This window comes from Agelaius tricolor, unplaced genomic scaffold, assembly GCF_023055355.1.
Source record: "Agelaius tricolor isolate 1412-34295 unplaced genomic scaffold, bAgeTri1.0.p SCAF_6, whole genome shotgun sequence".
Lineage (NCBI taxonomy): Eukaryota > Metazoa > Chordata > Aves > Passeriformes > Icteridae > Agelaius > Agelaius tricolor.
Genome location: NW_027269266.1, coordinates 45,774,555 through 45,791,172, shown reverse-complemented (window position 1 = coordinate 45,791,172; position 16,618 = coordinate 45,774,555). Strand labels below are relative to the sequence as shown.

At 42.2% G+C, this 16,618-nt stretch overlaps 1 protein-coding gene across 2 annotated transcripts in view; it reads left to right on the top strand.

Moving 5' to 3' along the window:
* Nucleotides 1-16,618, top strand: part of AOAH (acyloxyacyl hydrolase) — a 73,724-nt gene that overhangs the window by 204 nt on the left and 56,902 nt on the right. Inside the window, exons 1-3 of one of the 2 annotated variants that reach the window (XM_071429653.1) lie at nt 3-134; nt 515-669; nt 13,951-14,046. In XM_071429653.1, coding sequence (XP_071285754.1) covers nt 516-669; nt 13,951-14,046 — 250 coding nt within the window. In that variant the 5' untranslated portion in view covers nt 3-134; nt 515. Of the gene's footprint in view, nt 1-2; nt 135-514; nt 670-13,950; nt 14,047-16,618 lie in introns of those variants that run through there. The other variant, XM_071429655.1, reaches the window with a different exon arrangement.

Genomic DNA, 16,618 nt, shown 5'->3' with positions numbered 1-16,618 from the left:
GGAGTGTCTTGTGTTACTAATGCTGAGTGGCTCTGTGGTTCAAGGTCGTTAGTCATCCGCTGGTACTGCCGGAGACACCGGAGCGCTGAGCCACAGCTCTTCATCCAACCCTCTGGGTCCTCCCAGGCCAGCAGGTTGGGAAGAGCTGCACATGGGGAAACGGGGTCCTGTGGGGGTCTGGAGAGCAGCATGGGGGATGCCACAAGGGCATCCTCACAGCGTGCCCAGGCCTGTGGGACCGCTGGGTTTAATGGGTGGCAGGGCCTGGGAGGGGCTGAGGGGTAGGGAGAGCACCTGCTTTGTGCAAGTGTGGGATCCTCCATGCACCCCATGAGAGGGGGGATATCTCTGTCCCCACCTGGCAATCTGTCCCTGTGTTTCTTACAGCTGCACAGGCACACCAGTCTCCTTCTCCTCAAGCTGCACTGATGCAGGATACTCCCTGAGGAGGGGTGGACCCTACAGGTCCACTTGCACCCTTCCCACCTGATTTCTTCCTTTTTTACTTCCTTAGGATGAAGGAGTCTAGGCAAACATTCCTTAATTTATTCTGCATCTTTGGGCTCTTGCTGCTGCTGAAGACTGCCTCTTGCTCCCCTCTACCCCGTGGAAAAGACCCACGAGCCCCTTTGCTACCCTTTGGGCTGTACAAAGGACACACCTGTGTTGGTATGTATCCAGGGTTTGTTTGTCTGCTGGACTAGTTCATTACTTACTTCACTGGTGAGCTGAGAGTTGCTATTCACATCATAAATCGCTCCTTTATCTCTTTCAACAGCTGTACTGCAAAATACTTGTAGTCTTTGCTGAATCAGTCACTGAAGATTTTGCAAGGCCGTCATGGGATCTGGAAATATTTTATGATTTTGTTTTTGACTGGCTGCTTCCCAAAGTTCATGTTTTCACTCTGTGGGAAATGGCATCTGAGAAGTTGGCTTTAATGTCTGCAGGTCTGGGATCTGGAAATAGGATGTTATGAGGTCCTAGTGTTTCTTAGGGCTCGTGATGCATTTTGCTTAACTGGTAGGAAGGCACAGTTCCCTTCAGACTTTCCTAGGGTCTCCTCATTGATTTCAGTTCCTGGAAAACTATTCTTAAGAGTGGTTGGTCCATCCCTGGGCCAGAGGTTTTTGTAGTCTGATTAGTCATCTCTGGATAGCTGGGTTGCAAAGGCTGCTTCCTCACATTTCCTTTCCTTTTGGTGTGCACACATGTCTGCATGACCCATACTGAACTGGGGCAAGTTGGCAACCCCCTCTTCACATGACTTCAGTGACTGTGGTGATCCCCACAGTACCTGTATCTGGGGATAGGTATCCCCAGTGATACCTATCAGTCTCAGGTGGCTGAGTGATTCCCAGAGCAAGACTGGTAACACTGGAGTCAGTGTAAACTGTGGATATTTCTGCACCAGAAATGCCCTTGGCATGGCACTCTATATACCTAGGGAGATGTGGTAGTTTATATTTTTTATGTGTGCAAATGGATATGTCTTATGCATTACAATCAAATGCTGTACTTTGTCATCAGCAGGACTTGTTGATCTTACAGGCCTTTTTCAGCCTAAAAATTTCTATGATTCTTTTAGCTTCCCAAGGCACCTTTGACTGGAAACATAAACCCTGTCACAGCTTTCCATCCTTCAGAAGGAAACAATTATTTCCACTGTGGCTTGGGGAATACAGTTAGAAATAATAATCCTGAACTTGATAAAAGCAGATTTTTGCTTCTCTTCTGAGCCACACACAGTTTTGGTGGGGCAGGGTGAATCAAAAGGAGAGCAGAGTCAGGGTGGTGAGGGGGTTCAGCCACCAGCTAGAACATGAGAACAGGAGGTGAAAAGCATAAATGGCTGTGAGGGGCTGTCCTTGTTTGGGCTGGGAGCCAAGCAAGTGGTGACCGAGCAGCTGCCAGAGCTAGGGGGAAGTGGTGTTGTTTAGTGGTGAGATCTTAAGGCAGCTACAGTTTTGATGGCACAGGAAAGGCAGTGACTATGCTTATCTGTTGGATTTTGATGCTGGTGGCTTTTAGATGTCAGGTTGTGAGCATTTTCTGGCCTTTCTATCCTGTTGACTCAGAAAAGTTCTAAATTCCACACATTGCATTGAAGTTGCCTTGTGCAAGATAACATGTCCTTTTTTTCCCTCCTAAAGGGAGGAGAGCTGTGCTAGCCCCATTTCTGGGACCACTGTGGATCTCTTTGTTCAGGGAGGAGACACTGCCTCCCACAACTAGTTTATCTTTCTGAAGTGTCCCTTCAGCTAAAAAAATCCTTGTGAGCTTGACTCAGGACCCAAACAGACTGTGCCCACCTCTGCAAAACACAAGATAAAAATGAAGTGTGGCTAGTGATAAAAGGGCAGCCTGGCTGGGAGGGGCAGAAGGGGAAAGCACAGAGGAATTGATGGTTGCACTTGACATGGCTTGGAGCAGGGGTAATGTCAGCTCTTGCATCTGATTCCATGACCAGGCCTCTTAGGAGCAGATAGTAAGGCAGGACCAGCTTGTGATTTCCTTCCAACAACTCGACCCCAGATACTTAGTTGGCTTAGTTTGCCATCTGGGGAGGTAATGAGAAAGAGACAGGGGTACTTCTGTGTCTTCTTGGCCTCATAGATCAAGGCCAAGATGATTTCATAGAATCAGAGAGAATGATAGAATTGTTTGGGTTGGAGGGCACATTAAAGATCCTGTAGTTCCATCCCCCTGACATGGGCAGGGAAGCTTCCACTTGATCACCTTGCTCAGAGTCCCATGCAACTAAGCCTTGAATAGTGGCAGGGCACAGCTCTTTTGGATGACCTGTTCCAGTGCCTTCTCACTGTCATCATGAAGAATTTCTTCCTTAAATCTTATCTAATTTTTAACGTGAGAAATTCCTATTGCTAAATGCATAGATTTCCTTGAAGCATTTTTTTCTTTCATACAAGTGTCTAATCTTTCAAAGTTATCTGTCTCAATTTTCTGAGGGAAATGAGGTGGCTGCACATTGAATTTCTATTCACTCCTGTGTACCACCTGCCTGATTGAGATTGCTATGTTAGTAGCCAAAGCCAGTCAGAAAGTGAATGTTCTTTCACTAACAAAACCCAGAAAATATTTCCCATTAAGCCTTTGCACTGAGTGTATCACACTTCTTGAAGAAGTATGTGGAAATAATATGACAGGAGAGCAAAGTGCAGCTCTGGTACCTCTGATAAATGTGATGCAACTTGGTTGCTTCCTCCTTCTGTTCCCCTTGCTTGCAGCACTCCCTGGGTAGGCACCACCATCTGCCCCAGTATATTCCAGTCGTATTGGCAAAGCATTTGAGTAATTCAAGGGGCTTCCCTGCCCTTAGCAGATCCTGGGAAATGTATTTTGGGTAGGCACCTATGTGCCAATACGGAACAGGGCTGGAGGAGAGGAGAGTGTGCCTCCAGTGAGGTTTAGACAGCAAAAATCACACAGAAATTGACACATCAAAAAGTCACATGATGTGACTTTCTACAGTTAAAAAAGATTTTAATCACCTTTGCTAACTGTAGAAAGAGTCACATCATTTTTTCTTCATTTTCCTGAAAAATGTGGCTGCTTCATTTAGAGAAAGGCTTTTCATAACTGACTTGACATACAAACAAAACAACTGGAGGGTTCCCACCTAAAAAGGGGTTTAATACTGCTGCATTTTAGAGTTACAGCAAAGAGGGGAAAAAGCACCCAATAACAACCCTCCCAACCACAGGATCAGATGTAGTATACTTAAGCAATTCCTAACCATCTAAGATAGCTGGTCTGTAGCAGTATCTAACCACAACCAGATAAATGGCTTTTCTTTGACCTTGTCACGAGAAAAACTTTCCCAGCATCTGACATTCCCAGTCTTTTTTCTCCATCAGTATTTCCTGTCCCCTCAGGCTGCTAAAATGCCACCATTTTTGTATTCTGTGAAATCAGCTCAGGCCCTTTCTCTGGGCCTTCTGCACACTTTGCATGTGATATGTTTTTCTGGTTTTTCCTTATGAGAGGCAAAGGGGCTTTTCTAAGTTTTCCTACATGCAAAAGCCAGTGAAGCTGTTTTCCTCCTGCAAAGGCAGTGAGGTTCTGTTCTGTGCACGGGTTTGGGAGCTACATGCTGAGTCTAGCTTTCCTTTCTGGGTTTGTTACTAATAGACAGCATGGCTTAAGGGATTTATTTGGGATGAGACCTAAAAATCCTTTTGCTGAGAGCAGCCTGACTGTTTCAGTGTGGCATCCTGAGAAAGAGATGCTCTGTACTTTTCTCTCAAAAATTAGGCATGAATGAACCTTTCATATGCTCAGGTCTTTACTTTCTCATCTTCTAAATGAGGAAAGTGCTCTCTATTTCAAAAGGCAAGCAAAGTTTTACTTAAATTAATGTTAAGGTACCCAAAGACAGTGCAGTAACACTGGTAAACTGTTGACACTGGTGTTAATGTTTCATCATTTTTCACCTGATTTTTAAAGCTTTTATTCAATTCCACCCTTACTTACCAGAGAACCCTTAAATTTTTTTGCAAATTGCTCTGCTCTCTAGCAAAGGTGACTTCATCCAGAGGTACCTGAAGCAACTTCAGGAAAGGCAGAAGCTGCCCTGGAGTATGCAGAAAGTGAGGGGGACACTGAAAGATGGATGGGGACTTCTGTATTCATCTTCCTCCAACATAGTAGGAAAGGGAATTTGGGGAATGGTAGATTAGTCAGTTAAAGATCAAATCCTAGAAAAATCCTACAAAACTTTTTTAAAACACCTTTCAAAAGTAGAGTCAGATCAATCTAATTTTCTTTGCCAAAGGGATAATGCCATGTTGACATGGAATAAGAAGCAGATATTGTAGCTGGGCTTTAGTAAGGCTTTTGGCACTACCTTAGCATTAATCTTAGGCTTAAGAGATGTTTGACAGCGATTAAGCTTCTACAGGGCAGAACAAAACTGATGGGTAGTCTTTTTCAGAGAGTAATTACCAGTAGCTCACTCCCTAAGCAAAAGAATGTACCAAATCAGGTCTTTCTTCGACTTCTCTTTTGAACATACTATCATTCTATATTTTCACTAGCCAGGATAACTAGCTATTAAATTAAATCAGTTCATGTAAAGCTGAAATTGTTTGCAAATAAAATTAGGGCAGAATTAAATTCAAAACAAGCTTGACAACTTGGAGTACTTGCATCTGTAAAGGTAATTTCAATATGGGAATGTTGAAGGCACTCACTTCAGTGGGAATAGTCAATGACACACACAGCAGATGAGGATCAACCGGCTGGGTAGCATCCCTGAGGAAGATGATCTGGGCTTGTAGTGGCACAATGATGGCATGCTGTCACAAAGCATGCACACATGACACGCACCGAGACGTGCGAACAGAAGTCAGCTTGCAAGACATGTGAAGTAACCTGTTACCTTTCTCAGCATTGACAGAGCCTCAGAGGAATTCCTGCCTTCCCTTTTGGGGCTGTGCATCAAGAATGATGCAGAGTGACAGGAGGTTTCAGAGAAAAACAAGCATAAGCTATAAAAGAAGAGTGAATAAATTAGAGTTAATGAGTCTAGAGGAGAAAAACTTGAGAAAAGATATATCTGTCCGTGAAAGCATTAAAAGTGTGATCCTTTCTCCAAGAAGTAACAGAAATGGGTACTAGTGGGGACATTCCGGTTAGGAAGAGGATTTTCTTGTGACAGTGATAAGTGAGCAGAGTAAGAAGTTCCTGAGAAATCTGTAGAAGACCTCATTAGAGATCTTTACAAACTGTGTCTGCCCTGTCCCTTCAGAACGGCCTAGATGGTTTAGATCATCTGTTAGGGCAGAGGTTTTGTAAGAGGACTTACTCCAAGCCAGCATTTCTGGAGTTGTGTGCTGTGGCTGCAAGAAGCATTTGCAAAGAGCAGCATTTATTTGTTTCCCCCCCCGCCACAGCAGACTGCCCTGCTCTATTGACGATTAACTTTGGTTGCCCTTTTCAGAACGAGGCGTTTAGTCAGGGAGCCCTCAATAGAGCCAGACAGCAGTGCTCTCCATTTTCTCTGCTAGCAAGCAGAGATCCTGTAGGTCAGCAGCCAGAAAAGCAAATTTCCCCATCTTTGTGCTTGATATAATGCCATTCTCAGCAACCTTTTTGGGTCACCACCTCCATTCAGCTAGGAGCACACAGTTCCTAGCATATGAAGAAGCATGTTTTCAAAACGTGTTTTCAGCTCTGATTGCGTTAAAGAACGGGTGTTTCTGAGCTACCAGCAGAGTAAAATGCTGACCTCTACCTGTGTTGATTTGTGTGGTAGTCATTGTCCTCAACAGTTTGCCTCTGTCTAGCTGTGCATGAGTGCAGGGATGAAATATGCCCCTTGGAGTGGCAGCAGGACCGGTGGCGTTCAGAGTTCCCGATAACTTCACACAATGGAACATGCCAAATGGAGATGGAGGCTTTTAACAACTGTGCTCAGGCAGAGAGGCTGTGCACATATTGTCTGGGGGGGCACCATGACAGAACGTATAATTTACAGCTCAGTGAGTTCTGTAAAAAAACCTTGCTCAGTATCACTGAGCACCACAATGTATTTTACTCTAAAAGGTTGGGAATCTACTTTGATTGCAGTTAAGTCAGTTTCAAGCCATAGCAGCTCTGTTCACTTCACCAGCATTGCTTTGTTTAATCAGCAACAAAGTTTGACCTGATGATCAGCAATAAATATAAACTTGACCCTAACATTTTTCCTATGATTATACATTGGCTAGCACAAACACAGGTATGGGAATAGTACAGTAGAGATACTAAAGCAACCACTCAGCAACTTTTCAGCAACTGATGGTAAAAATTTCTGTTCCAAAATCACTCCAAGTCTTACTGAAAGCTTATGAATCTAAAATGTAAATACAGCTATTGGTCACAATGAAAAGATGTGCTCAGCATGCCAACACATCCATATCTATGTGTGTCTAAATACACAATCACATCTGTGTGCATTTGTACACATGGGTAGTCTTGTACATTCTACATTACTGATGCTTGCCTTGAGCATAATAATAATTTTATTGATTGTCTGTTTGGATGCTGGTTCCCATGTGTGCAGCTCTCACTCTTGTTCATGTGTTAACCCTACAGAGAACTACTGCTCATGTTTAAGGCAATCATTTTTACTGCTTTTAGGAAATGTATATCTGAAAAATTTTCTTGCATTCAGAATCCTAAAATGGGGAAGCCTTTGCAACAAGGATAAAGTTATCCACTTACATTAACACCCCCTGCCAGCATTTGGGTTTCAGCAAATTTTCAATACCTTTTCCTGATTTGGAAAAGAAAAATGTATTAGTGACACACATGCATACATAGGGGCTTTTTTCATATTAATTAATACAGAAAACATTTCTATTGGAAAGGCCTGGGGTTATAGATTTTGTTAAATAGGGCTCTTTGAAGTGTAATACAGGAAACACTAGGGATACATTTGGCTGCCAGGTATGGATACCAGAGTCTTCCACTAGATGGAAGCTGAATTTTCTGTACTGTCATAGCTTTATCAGAGTCCTTCTTGTATGTCTAAATGAAGCAAAAATAAATGACTGGAGCTCTCAAGTTAGGGTGCCTTAGGTGGCCCACTGCTTTTGCATGAGCAACAGAAATAAAAACTGGTATTCCAGGTTTTGATGGAATTTGTTGCTAATGCACTCAAAATGCTGCTCTTTTTATATTAATATTTTAAAAATTTCTTTAGCCACTACACTATGTGTAATTTAATGCCCAGTGACAGGTTTGTTAATAATGTACCTTTTAGTATTTCCAAGATATTTCATAAGATTTAGCAAATTAAGGGTGAAAGGGTCTTGTATATGCCAACATATTTGAATATGGATACCTATAATTATGTTCAATCACCTCAGTATCTCTGTAAAATACATTAATTCTGTAAATGGGATAGGAAGCAAAGTCTGAGTTAAAAGACTATCACTCAGATCCATTTCCAAATTACCTTTCAAAGCAACAAATCCTCTGACTGTATATGGGAAGATAACTGCCTATACTTTGCATATACAGTTATGTCATTTGAGCTGAATATTTCATTGAACTGGAATGAAATCTTGAGGTTATAAAGGGCTGTTCTTTGAAAGTATCAGCTCAGTAATGAGAAGCAGTGCAGGAAGGCAATAGAGATATTGGGCCCTGTTAGGAAAGGAATATAATAGTAAAAGTGAAATGCTGGCACAGGATGCCCAGAGAATTTTTGGAAGCCCCATCCCTGGCTTTGTTCAAGGCCAAGTTGGATGGGCTTTGAGCAACCTGGTACAGTGGAAGGTGTCCCTGCCCATGGCTGGGAGTGGTTCAAACTAGATGATCTTTAAGGTCTCTTTCAACCCAAACCATGCTATTATTATATGAAAAAGAAAACATTCCTGGATTGTAAGTTTGCATGGCCACGGTCTCCCTGCACCTGGAATACTCACATGGATGTCCCCATCTCAGAGGAGAAAGCCCTATTTCTTATTATCTCCCCACGTGAATTTCAAAGAGAAATGGTTGAACTGGAACTGGATTAGACTAATTTGGAAGGAGGTATTTTTATGCCAGAACAACAGTGTCAGCACAAGGAGTAGCAATATCTTGTAGACAGGTTCTTGGGTCTCTTCACCTGTAGGCTTTAAGAGATGCCTTGGAGCTTAGGATCATCTATAAATGGAAGAATCTAAGACTGTGGTTTGGGAAACCCTTCGTCTTCTGCATAAAGCCAGGAATGGGATAAATGGCTTCATGTGTGTGGAGTCTTGCTGCAGCAGACAGATTTTTGAGGCAGAGTTTTGCCATATCACCAAGCAAGGCTCCAGTTCCTGCTCTACCAGGAGCAAGCAGAGTGACCGCAGGGTGGCCACAGCCAGGTCAGCAGGGTTTGCAGAGAGATATTTCTGTCCAAGGCTGTTTTTTGGACTTGTGTCTTCCTTGTATTCTAGGGGTACATTTAATTTATGGCTTTAGGGGTGCGAAAGAAATCCAGCATCCAGAAACATGAGCAAAGAATGGCAAAGGAGGATGTGCCAGGTGCCAGAAAACCCATTTAACAGGATTTTACTCAGACAAATATACCTACAAATCTGAAACTTAGAGAGGCAGCTTTCACTATCCAAAAACTTCTTGACATCCCTGGGTATAATTCTAATTATAGAGCCTTTCAAAGTTGTGCAGCAGAAGTGGATTTAAGTTAAATAGTCTGCTCAAACTGCCAGAGGCTTCACAGCTAAGCAATGAATTCCTCTAGTTCTGATTTTATTATTGGGGTAAGATTTTTTCTTTTCTGAGCTTATTGGAAATGGCATTTTTTTATTACCCACTACCTTCAAATATATGGAAAGAAGTACTTCCTGATGTGTGAGTTTTCACCTTCCTGCACTGAGCCAAATGGTTATGGTCTTGTCTTATCTTTTCAGAAATTAATAGCAGATGGGACAAGCCATCGCTGAAAGCGACAAGCATTTATTAATACCACAGTCTAGTTTCTAATGCCTGGTAGGTATTATAATGCCAATGAATTTCTTTCAGAGAAAAACATCCTTCAGCCTGTCAAGGTATTGAAACCTATTATTGAAGTGAGACAGCAGAATCAACTTACTGAAAGTTGTTTCTAAAGAAAATCATGCGCAACAGTAAAAAAAAAAAAAAAAGAAAAAGAGCTTTATTTAATGATGCAGCCTATTTATGTTGCCTTATATGTGTCCAGCTCATGATGAGAAATAAATCACATCTAAATATCTAGTGAATTAAAAGCAAGCAATAGCTGCTAATGACTGGTCAGATCTGAATGTGCTTTTCTACTGATGCCAGAGCACTTAAAAGTTTATATTTTCGTACATGTCATAAGTAATTAAAGCTATGAGATTTTTACAGTCAAAGACATCTGATTTCCCCCTGCCCTTTTTAGTGTATAATTATTTTCCATTTTTAGCCAGTGGAATTAAGACCCATTAAATACTAGGAAAACTGCTCAGCATTTCTGTCCCTGCCACTCAGTGCAGAGGAAGATGATAAAAAGAGAGCAGGTTTGTAGTAAAAGCAAGGATAGTCTGAATTAACTTTCATTTATAGATACTAACTTGAAATTTACCTATAGCCCAACACCAGAGAAAAGTTCTCCTAGAGGATAAATCTGAATTACTGGGGAGGCACGTTTCCATGAAAAAAACCAAATAGAGCCTAGGTAGATTAGCCTCCCTCTGCTGCAGTGAATCCCCTTGGAACATTCCTCCTCACAGGGTTCCACCTTTTTTCCTGAGTATTTTAGAATCTCCTACCCAAAAACTGCTCCTGGTGGCATCAGCTTAAATGAAAGCCTTTGAGATCAGCAGAACCAACACAATAAGCAAGCAACCCCCAGGGCACAGCTCACAGGGAGTAAGGAGGGGTCAACCAAGGGCAACTGATAAAAGCCCAGGCAGATGTGGAGGACCAGATCAGCCAATATCATATATGTTGGTGGAATGTGTTCCCTGGGAGCACCTTTCCTACCAGAGGGTCAGGAGATCCTCCAAATTCACTTCCAGAGACTCCAGCTGCGGTGCCTAAGGAACCTTTTCCAAGATCCATTTGAAAATCAGCCAAGACTTTCTGTATCAGCTTGTCCCATGGAGCATGGAATTTCATGTGGAATAACTGCACTTGAGGAGGGAGCATTTGGATAAAGCAAGGTGTGGTTTGCAGGTGCTCAAAGTGGGGAGGGTGTAATAGCACGAGCAGAAACATCCTCTCTGATAGTGAAGATGAGTTTATGAGAGCAAACATTTTGAAGTTCAGCTCTGTGGGTTTTTCCCAAGTAGTCAGGCTGTTATTATTGTTATTTATATTCATATAGCATCTAGTAGCCTGAGGTACTGCATTAAGTACTGCTCAGACTCAGTGTTGGCTCCGTTAATCCTCATGTGAAGCAGATTTGCCTTTGGGCCTGGTTCAATAGACACAAAGGTGTCTATCTGACTTAATCAACATGAAAAGTTTTCTTTTAATTGCTGGGAGACTGCTCCTTGAGTGGGGCTACCTGCATGATTGTGTTTGTGATTAGGAATTCTGTTTATTTTGCTGAGCTTAACCAAAAATAGCGGGTTTTTTTTCTCACTCCCTCTGAGGTACTTTGACAAACATGAGAGAGAAACTTACATCTTCAGTGGGAACTGTCTTGCTGTATAACAGAGAAAATGAAAATGTCAATGGTATTTTTATTCTCAGCCCAACTTTTTGGATTTTGAGCTGTTTGTCCATAATCCCTTTTTTCTGCAGCCCCTGGCTGCAGCTACAGGAGCACAGGAAAAATGAGAAACACTTCTCTCTGCTGCAGTAGGTGACACTGTCAACTCCAACCTAAACAATTCTATGATTCTGTAGAATCCTCCAGTTCATGAAGCAAAAGAATGAGAGGTAAAACAACAGAAGCTGTGCACTTTGGAAAATATGACCTTGGAAAATATCTTCTCCCTGCCTCTCTGCTTGGACTCCTTTTTTGTCTTTCTGACATCTAGACAGCATGATTGATGGATGAACATCTGACCTTGGTAAGAGTAGAAAGGAAAGCACAGAAAGATTGTGTGGTTTTGTGGTTAAGTTATCATTTAGGTAATTTAATTTTTCTGAGCCTCCATCCTCATGAATAAAATAGACACAGAGTTCAGGGCAAGGGTAGTCCCTGTTGTCTGCAGGTTGTTCATGTGTGTTAATAATATAGCCTTTATGTAATGACTTTTAGACGTGTTATGGTGTGTTTTCAGAATGTGCAGTGCCATCTCAGTGCTAAAGGCTGGAGTCAGTACAGCAAGGCTATTACCACCCTAGCCTGGCAAAGGAGCCAGGGTCTGTGTTCTGTGCCTGAGGCCAGTGCAGGGCATGATTTGCACTAAAACAGCTGAAGTCTCTTGCACTCTTTAACGCCCACTCCCACAGCTGTGGGAGTGCTGGATGTCCTGTCCCTGGAAACATTTGAGATCAGGTTGAATAGGGCTCTGAGCAACCTCATCTAGGGGAAGATGGCCCTGCTCACTGCAGGGCTTGGACTATAAAAGTCCCTTCCAACCCAAACTATTTTATAATAAGGCTGTATAAGGTTAAACCTGGACCAGGGGGCCCTGACCTGTTCTGTGAGACCAAGACCTGAATATGCTATACACTTCATCTTGGAGCTTCCTTTTACTTTTAGTTTGGGTCTTTATTATTCAACTTTTTTTTTTTTTTTTCAGCTGTTGTGTTTTTAATTAGCTGTTAATTCCTGGGACTAGTTAGCCTCTGGCTATTTGGGGAATTGGGGAGGGGAGCAGGAAAGATGGAATATCTTGCTTCAGGGTTTTTCTTGGTTGTATCTGTCTCCATTTTGTCTTCAATTCTTTTAGGCTGACTGGAGGTAATGGTTCTTAGCATGCTTTATAAATCATTCTGCAGAGGATCTTGAGTGAGCCTTTTATTTAATAAGTATGGAGAAGTGGCTTTTATCCCTGCAAAAGTGGTGACAAATTCACTGTAATTTCTTCTGGATTACTGTATTTCGATAGAAGAAGTAATAGAAGAGTCAAAAATATTGGTCTTACAGCAAGTTCCAATCGCCCTACCTTCTCTTTTACTTGCTATAGAAGCATCAGAGTTATTTATGTTGAAAAACAGCACTTTGATTTAATAGCACACACGTAGGGGTGCTTGGAAGGAATTTAGAAGCTCACTTTGAAGAGTTGTGCATATTCAATATAGCATATTCAAGTCTGAAAACCTGAACATTAATATTCTTGAGCTTTGGAAAAAGGTGAGTCTTTGCAGACTCACCTGATGTGCAGACACATCAAATGCCGCAGCTCACCTCCATTTCTCGACCCTGCTAGAGCAAGTCTCAGAGGTGAGATTGCTTGCCCAGGAGAGGAAACGGGATGCAGTTACAGGGATTTCAAAGAGAAGTCTTTCTTTAGGCTGATGGAAACTGGCACCCTGGCTCCTTGTCTCCTGTCAGCCTGGGATAACTGCTTCTCTTGCACAGGCTCTGAGTCTAGGCAGGGCTATCACAGGTCTGACTACGGTGGACAGACTTGGCACCACCAAAGCTGTGTTCCTCATAAAATGGTAAAGCCACTGCAGAGAAAGCACAATGCTGACCTACAGAAATTTAAAACTGACTTGAAATGAATGCTTACCATGTGGATTTTGAATGACTGTTCTGTGGGGATCATGTTGAATCTATTTAATCCCCAAAACAGCAGAGGGAAAAGTGCTGCACATCTCAAGAAACACTTTGCTAGCCCTGCTCACATCCAGATTAGTGATGAGAAATAACCAGATTCATAGGTCATAGGAAGTGGTTTCTTTCCAACCACAGAGGAAGAGCAGAATGGACTGTGAAGTCATTTTGGTTTTAACAAATGTGTAGCTGGCCTCAGCAGCCCTGTGTGTGCTGAGCATCACTGGGTTTCACCAGAAAGTCTGTGAAGAAATGATGCCACAGAAGCTCTGTCATGGTCAGCACATGTGTCTGTGGCGTGACTTCTCTTCTGTAGGCAGTAACAAACATTTGGTTTCCGGTTTTTGTACCTCTCTGTGCTTCTTGTGCGGAGAGGTATAAAAGTCCTGTTAAGTACAGACCTGTGCCTTTTTTCTTGTGAGATAAAACGAGAGAGCAGGTGATCAAGCAGGCAGTTGTAACAATGCCTATCCCTTTGACTCCTCAATTTTCAACCTTGAAGGAATGGAGTCATTTTTCCAGGAGCACCATACAGTGCTGTAAAAACCAGGCTGTTCTGTGTGCTCCTCTGGAATCAACATCCTCTCTCTAATAAATTAAAAGGTTTCAATGAAGGCAGGAATTTTTTCCCCTTGAACATCTATCTGCTATGGAGCATCTCAAGAAATGAAATGCCCAAAGATGCCAGAAACACTTCTGTGGTGCAGGGTGCTAAATAACATTTCACCAATAATGGTATTCCCTCTTTTTGGTTTTTTGTTTTCTTGAAGGATGCGTGCTTGTTGTGTCTGTCATCGAACAGCTCGCACAGTGGCACAACAGTACAGTGAAGGCAGCTGTGGAGAGGCTGTGTGACTACATACCTGGTAAGTACCAAATAATGTGCCATATGTCGTGCTGGTGCTGATGTATTTCCCTGTTAATTAAAAACTCACATGGGAAGTCTGGAAAAACTTTATCCACCTCTTGTGCAGTACCTCAAATGTGTGTGGCTGGGAGACAGCAAGTTGCTATTTACAGGGCAGTCAGTGACATGGCTTCACTTAGATTCAGAGCTGGGGTTTTTTCCCAAAAGTTAGAGTGAATGGGGCTATATTAAGCCCCACAAACACGTGAGCACCAACACATGCAGACCAGTTCCCTTCCTTTTTTCCCCCCCTTAGTCTCTTTGTTAGCAGCTTAAGAATAGATTCAATGTATGCCCCACCACTCCTCCTGCTTGTTGATACGGGTCTTTGTAGCAACAGTGAAGATGAAAATGTTTTCAGCAGGTATGGGAACCGCTATTGTAAAATTCTAAAAATGAGATGAGGCTGACAGGTGTAAGATGTGAGGATCTGATGTGCACAGAAAAGCTACTGAAATGTAATTTGTGATACAAATTTCAAAAGCGATATCTATTCCATGTGAATATATGTAAGACTCCCCTTTTTCTGCCCCTTATTTTATCTACCCAAAGGAGGTTGGAGCTCCACAGGCACACCCCTAAACAGAGAACAGTTTGAATGCCAGAATAGCTCTGTGCCTCACACACCAATCCTATAACTATTTAAGTAGCTAGATCTCACATTCATGATATCTTTTTAATATTATTAATGTAAAAAGACGGCTTAGAATTCTTCATTAAAATGTCATTTTTATATGATTCCATGAATTGTGTCTCTGAGAAACCATCTTGCTCTGTAGACCCCAGTTTCACAGAGGATATGTGTAGAATATTAATTCCCTCCTTTCCAAGGAAGGATTTCCCAAGGCAGAATGGGGCAGGGAGCTAATTGCTAGGATTCATTCATCAATAGAATGACACTTATCTGATTCCTATTCCATAAGTCATATCCTCAGTGTTGTAAATTACAGGCACATAACCATGAAGTTGCAATTAGAAGCACTGATCCTGCTATTAAAACACAATTTTCTTCTTTAAATTATGACATGCTAGCTCTGTGCTCATGATTCACTCAGTGGACCTTGTTCTTCTGACATGTCAAGATATTTCTTTTCAGCTGCCATTCTTTACACACATAAAATCCTATTATCCCTTTAGTTGAATCTGTATAATCCAGTTACCTTCTGAGATGCATGGATATACCCAGTAGAAAAAAAACCTGACCCTGAACTTGAAAGGAGCGAAAAATCCTGTGGATTGTGTGGGAGCTACAGTGTAACCCGATTTATCCTCTCCTGGGAGGTGAACGCTGCAGCCCAGCAGGAATCAACAGTTTCCTCTTGCTGCTTGAAACAGCAGAAAAGCTTTGGATGCTGGTGAGGAGCAAACCTACTAAAGCAGGTCATGCATTTCACACGGAGAGACAATTTCATTATTATGCACATGCCTACAATCCATAGCAAGAATAACAGCAACAAATTAATGGCAGCAAGGCTTTTCCTAAGGCATAAAAACCTTAGAAAGTGGGTTTTTTGAGGGCCTTCTATAATTCTGATTACAATCGAGTCAGGTTTGGATCAAGCCTTCTGTAAAGTTATGTGATGTTCAAGTACAAAAAATGCTTAGAGAAAAAGAGAGAAAATTTCAGTACCTGTCAGTCCCACTCAATCTCACGGGCTGTGTAGAAAACAGAAGCACAGCCTCATTTGTATGGAAATACTTGCAATGTGTGTGATTCAAGAGACATGGCAAATAGACCTATGACAATAAGAACAGTAATGTCATGAGAGAAGAAGGTTCTTGAGCAGATTGAAAGGCCAGGTCTGGGGGAAGGGGCAGTATTTAGAGTGTAAGAGGTGTTGTTAGCAAGAATGTATGTTTACCTGGATACTGACTGTCTGCTTGATGACACAGAGGTGTCTGATACCTGAAATGTGCTTTGAGACCCTCTGCCTCCAGCTTTGCCTCTGAGTCATGCTCTGCTTCTGTGTTGACCATGGCTGTGTAAACACCTTCGAGCTCAAGTGCAAATGGCAATGTGATAATAGCATCTTTTTTGCAAATATTTGTCCTCTGGGACTCAGCCAGTGTTTGTGTTTCCAGGACTATGAAGCTATATAGGAAAACCTTCTGGACTGTTCTTAGGGGATCTAAGGCATCTTAGGGCATCTCTTTTACCTGAAGCAAGTATACTCTACATTTTCTCTGAATTTTCCAGCACTTAGTTTTGTTTAAGCTCTTCCCTTGCCCCTGAACACCCACAGTTATTCATAATTTTTCTCTTTCTCTCCCCCTCTTTTCTGACTTACACTGCTTCTTCCTAACAGAGATTTCTCTTTGCAACATCCTCTCCTTGTGTGTGTTAGCAGAGCTGGAGATTTGTGAACACATGAATGCAGCCTGGCTCCAATGGCAAGTCCTGTAGACGCTGCTGGGGCTTTGGTCTTAGTGTTTTGTTGAAAGCCAAAGCCTGAATGGAATCTGAATCTTCCAAGAGGACTTCACGTGCTCAATGATAATTTAACATTATTACTATTCCTTTTTCTCCCATC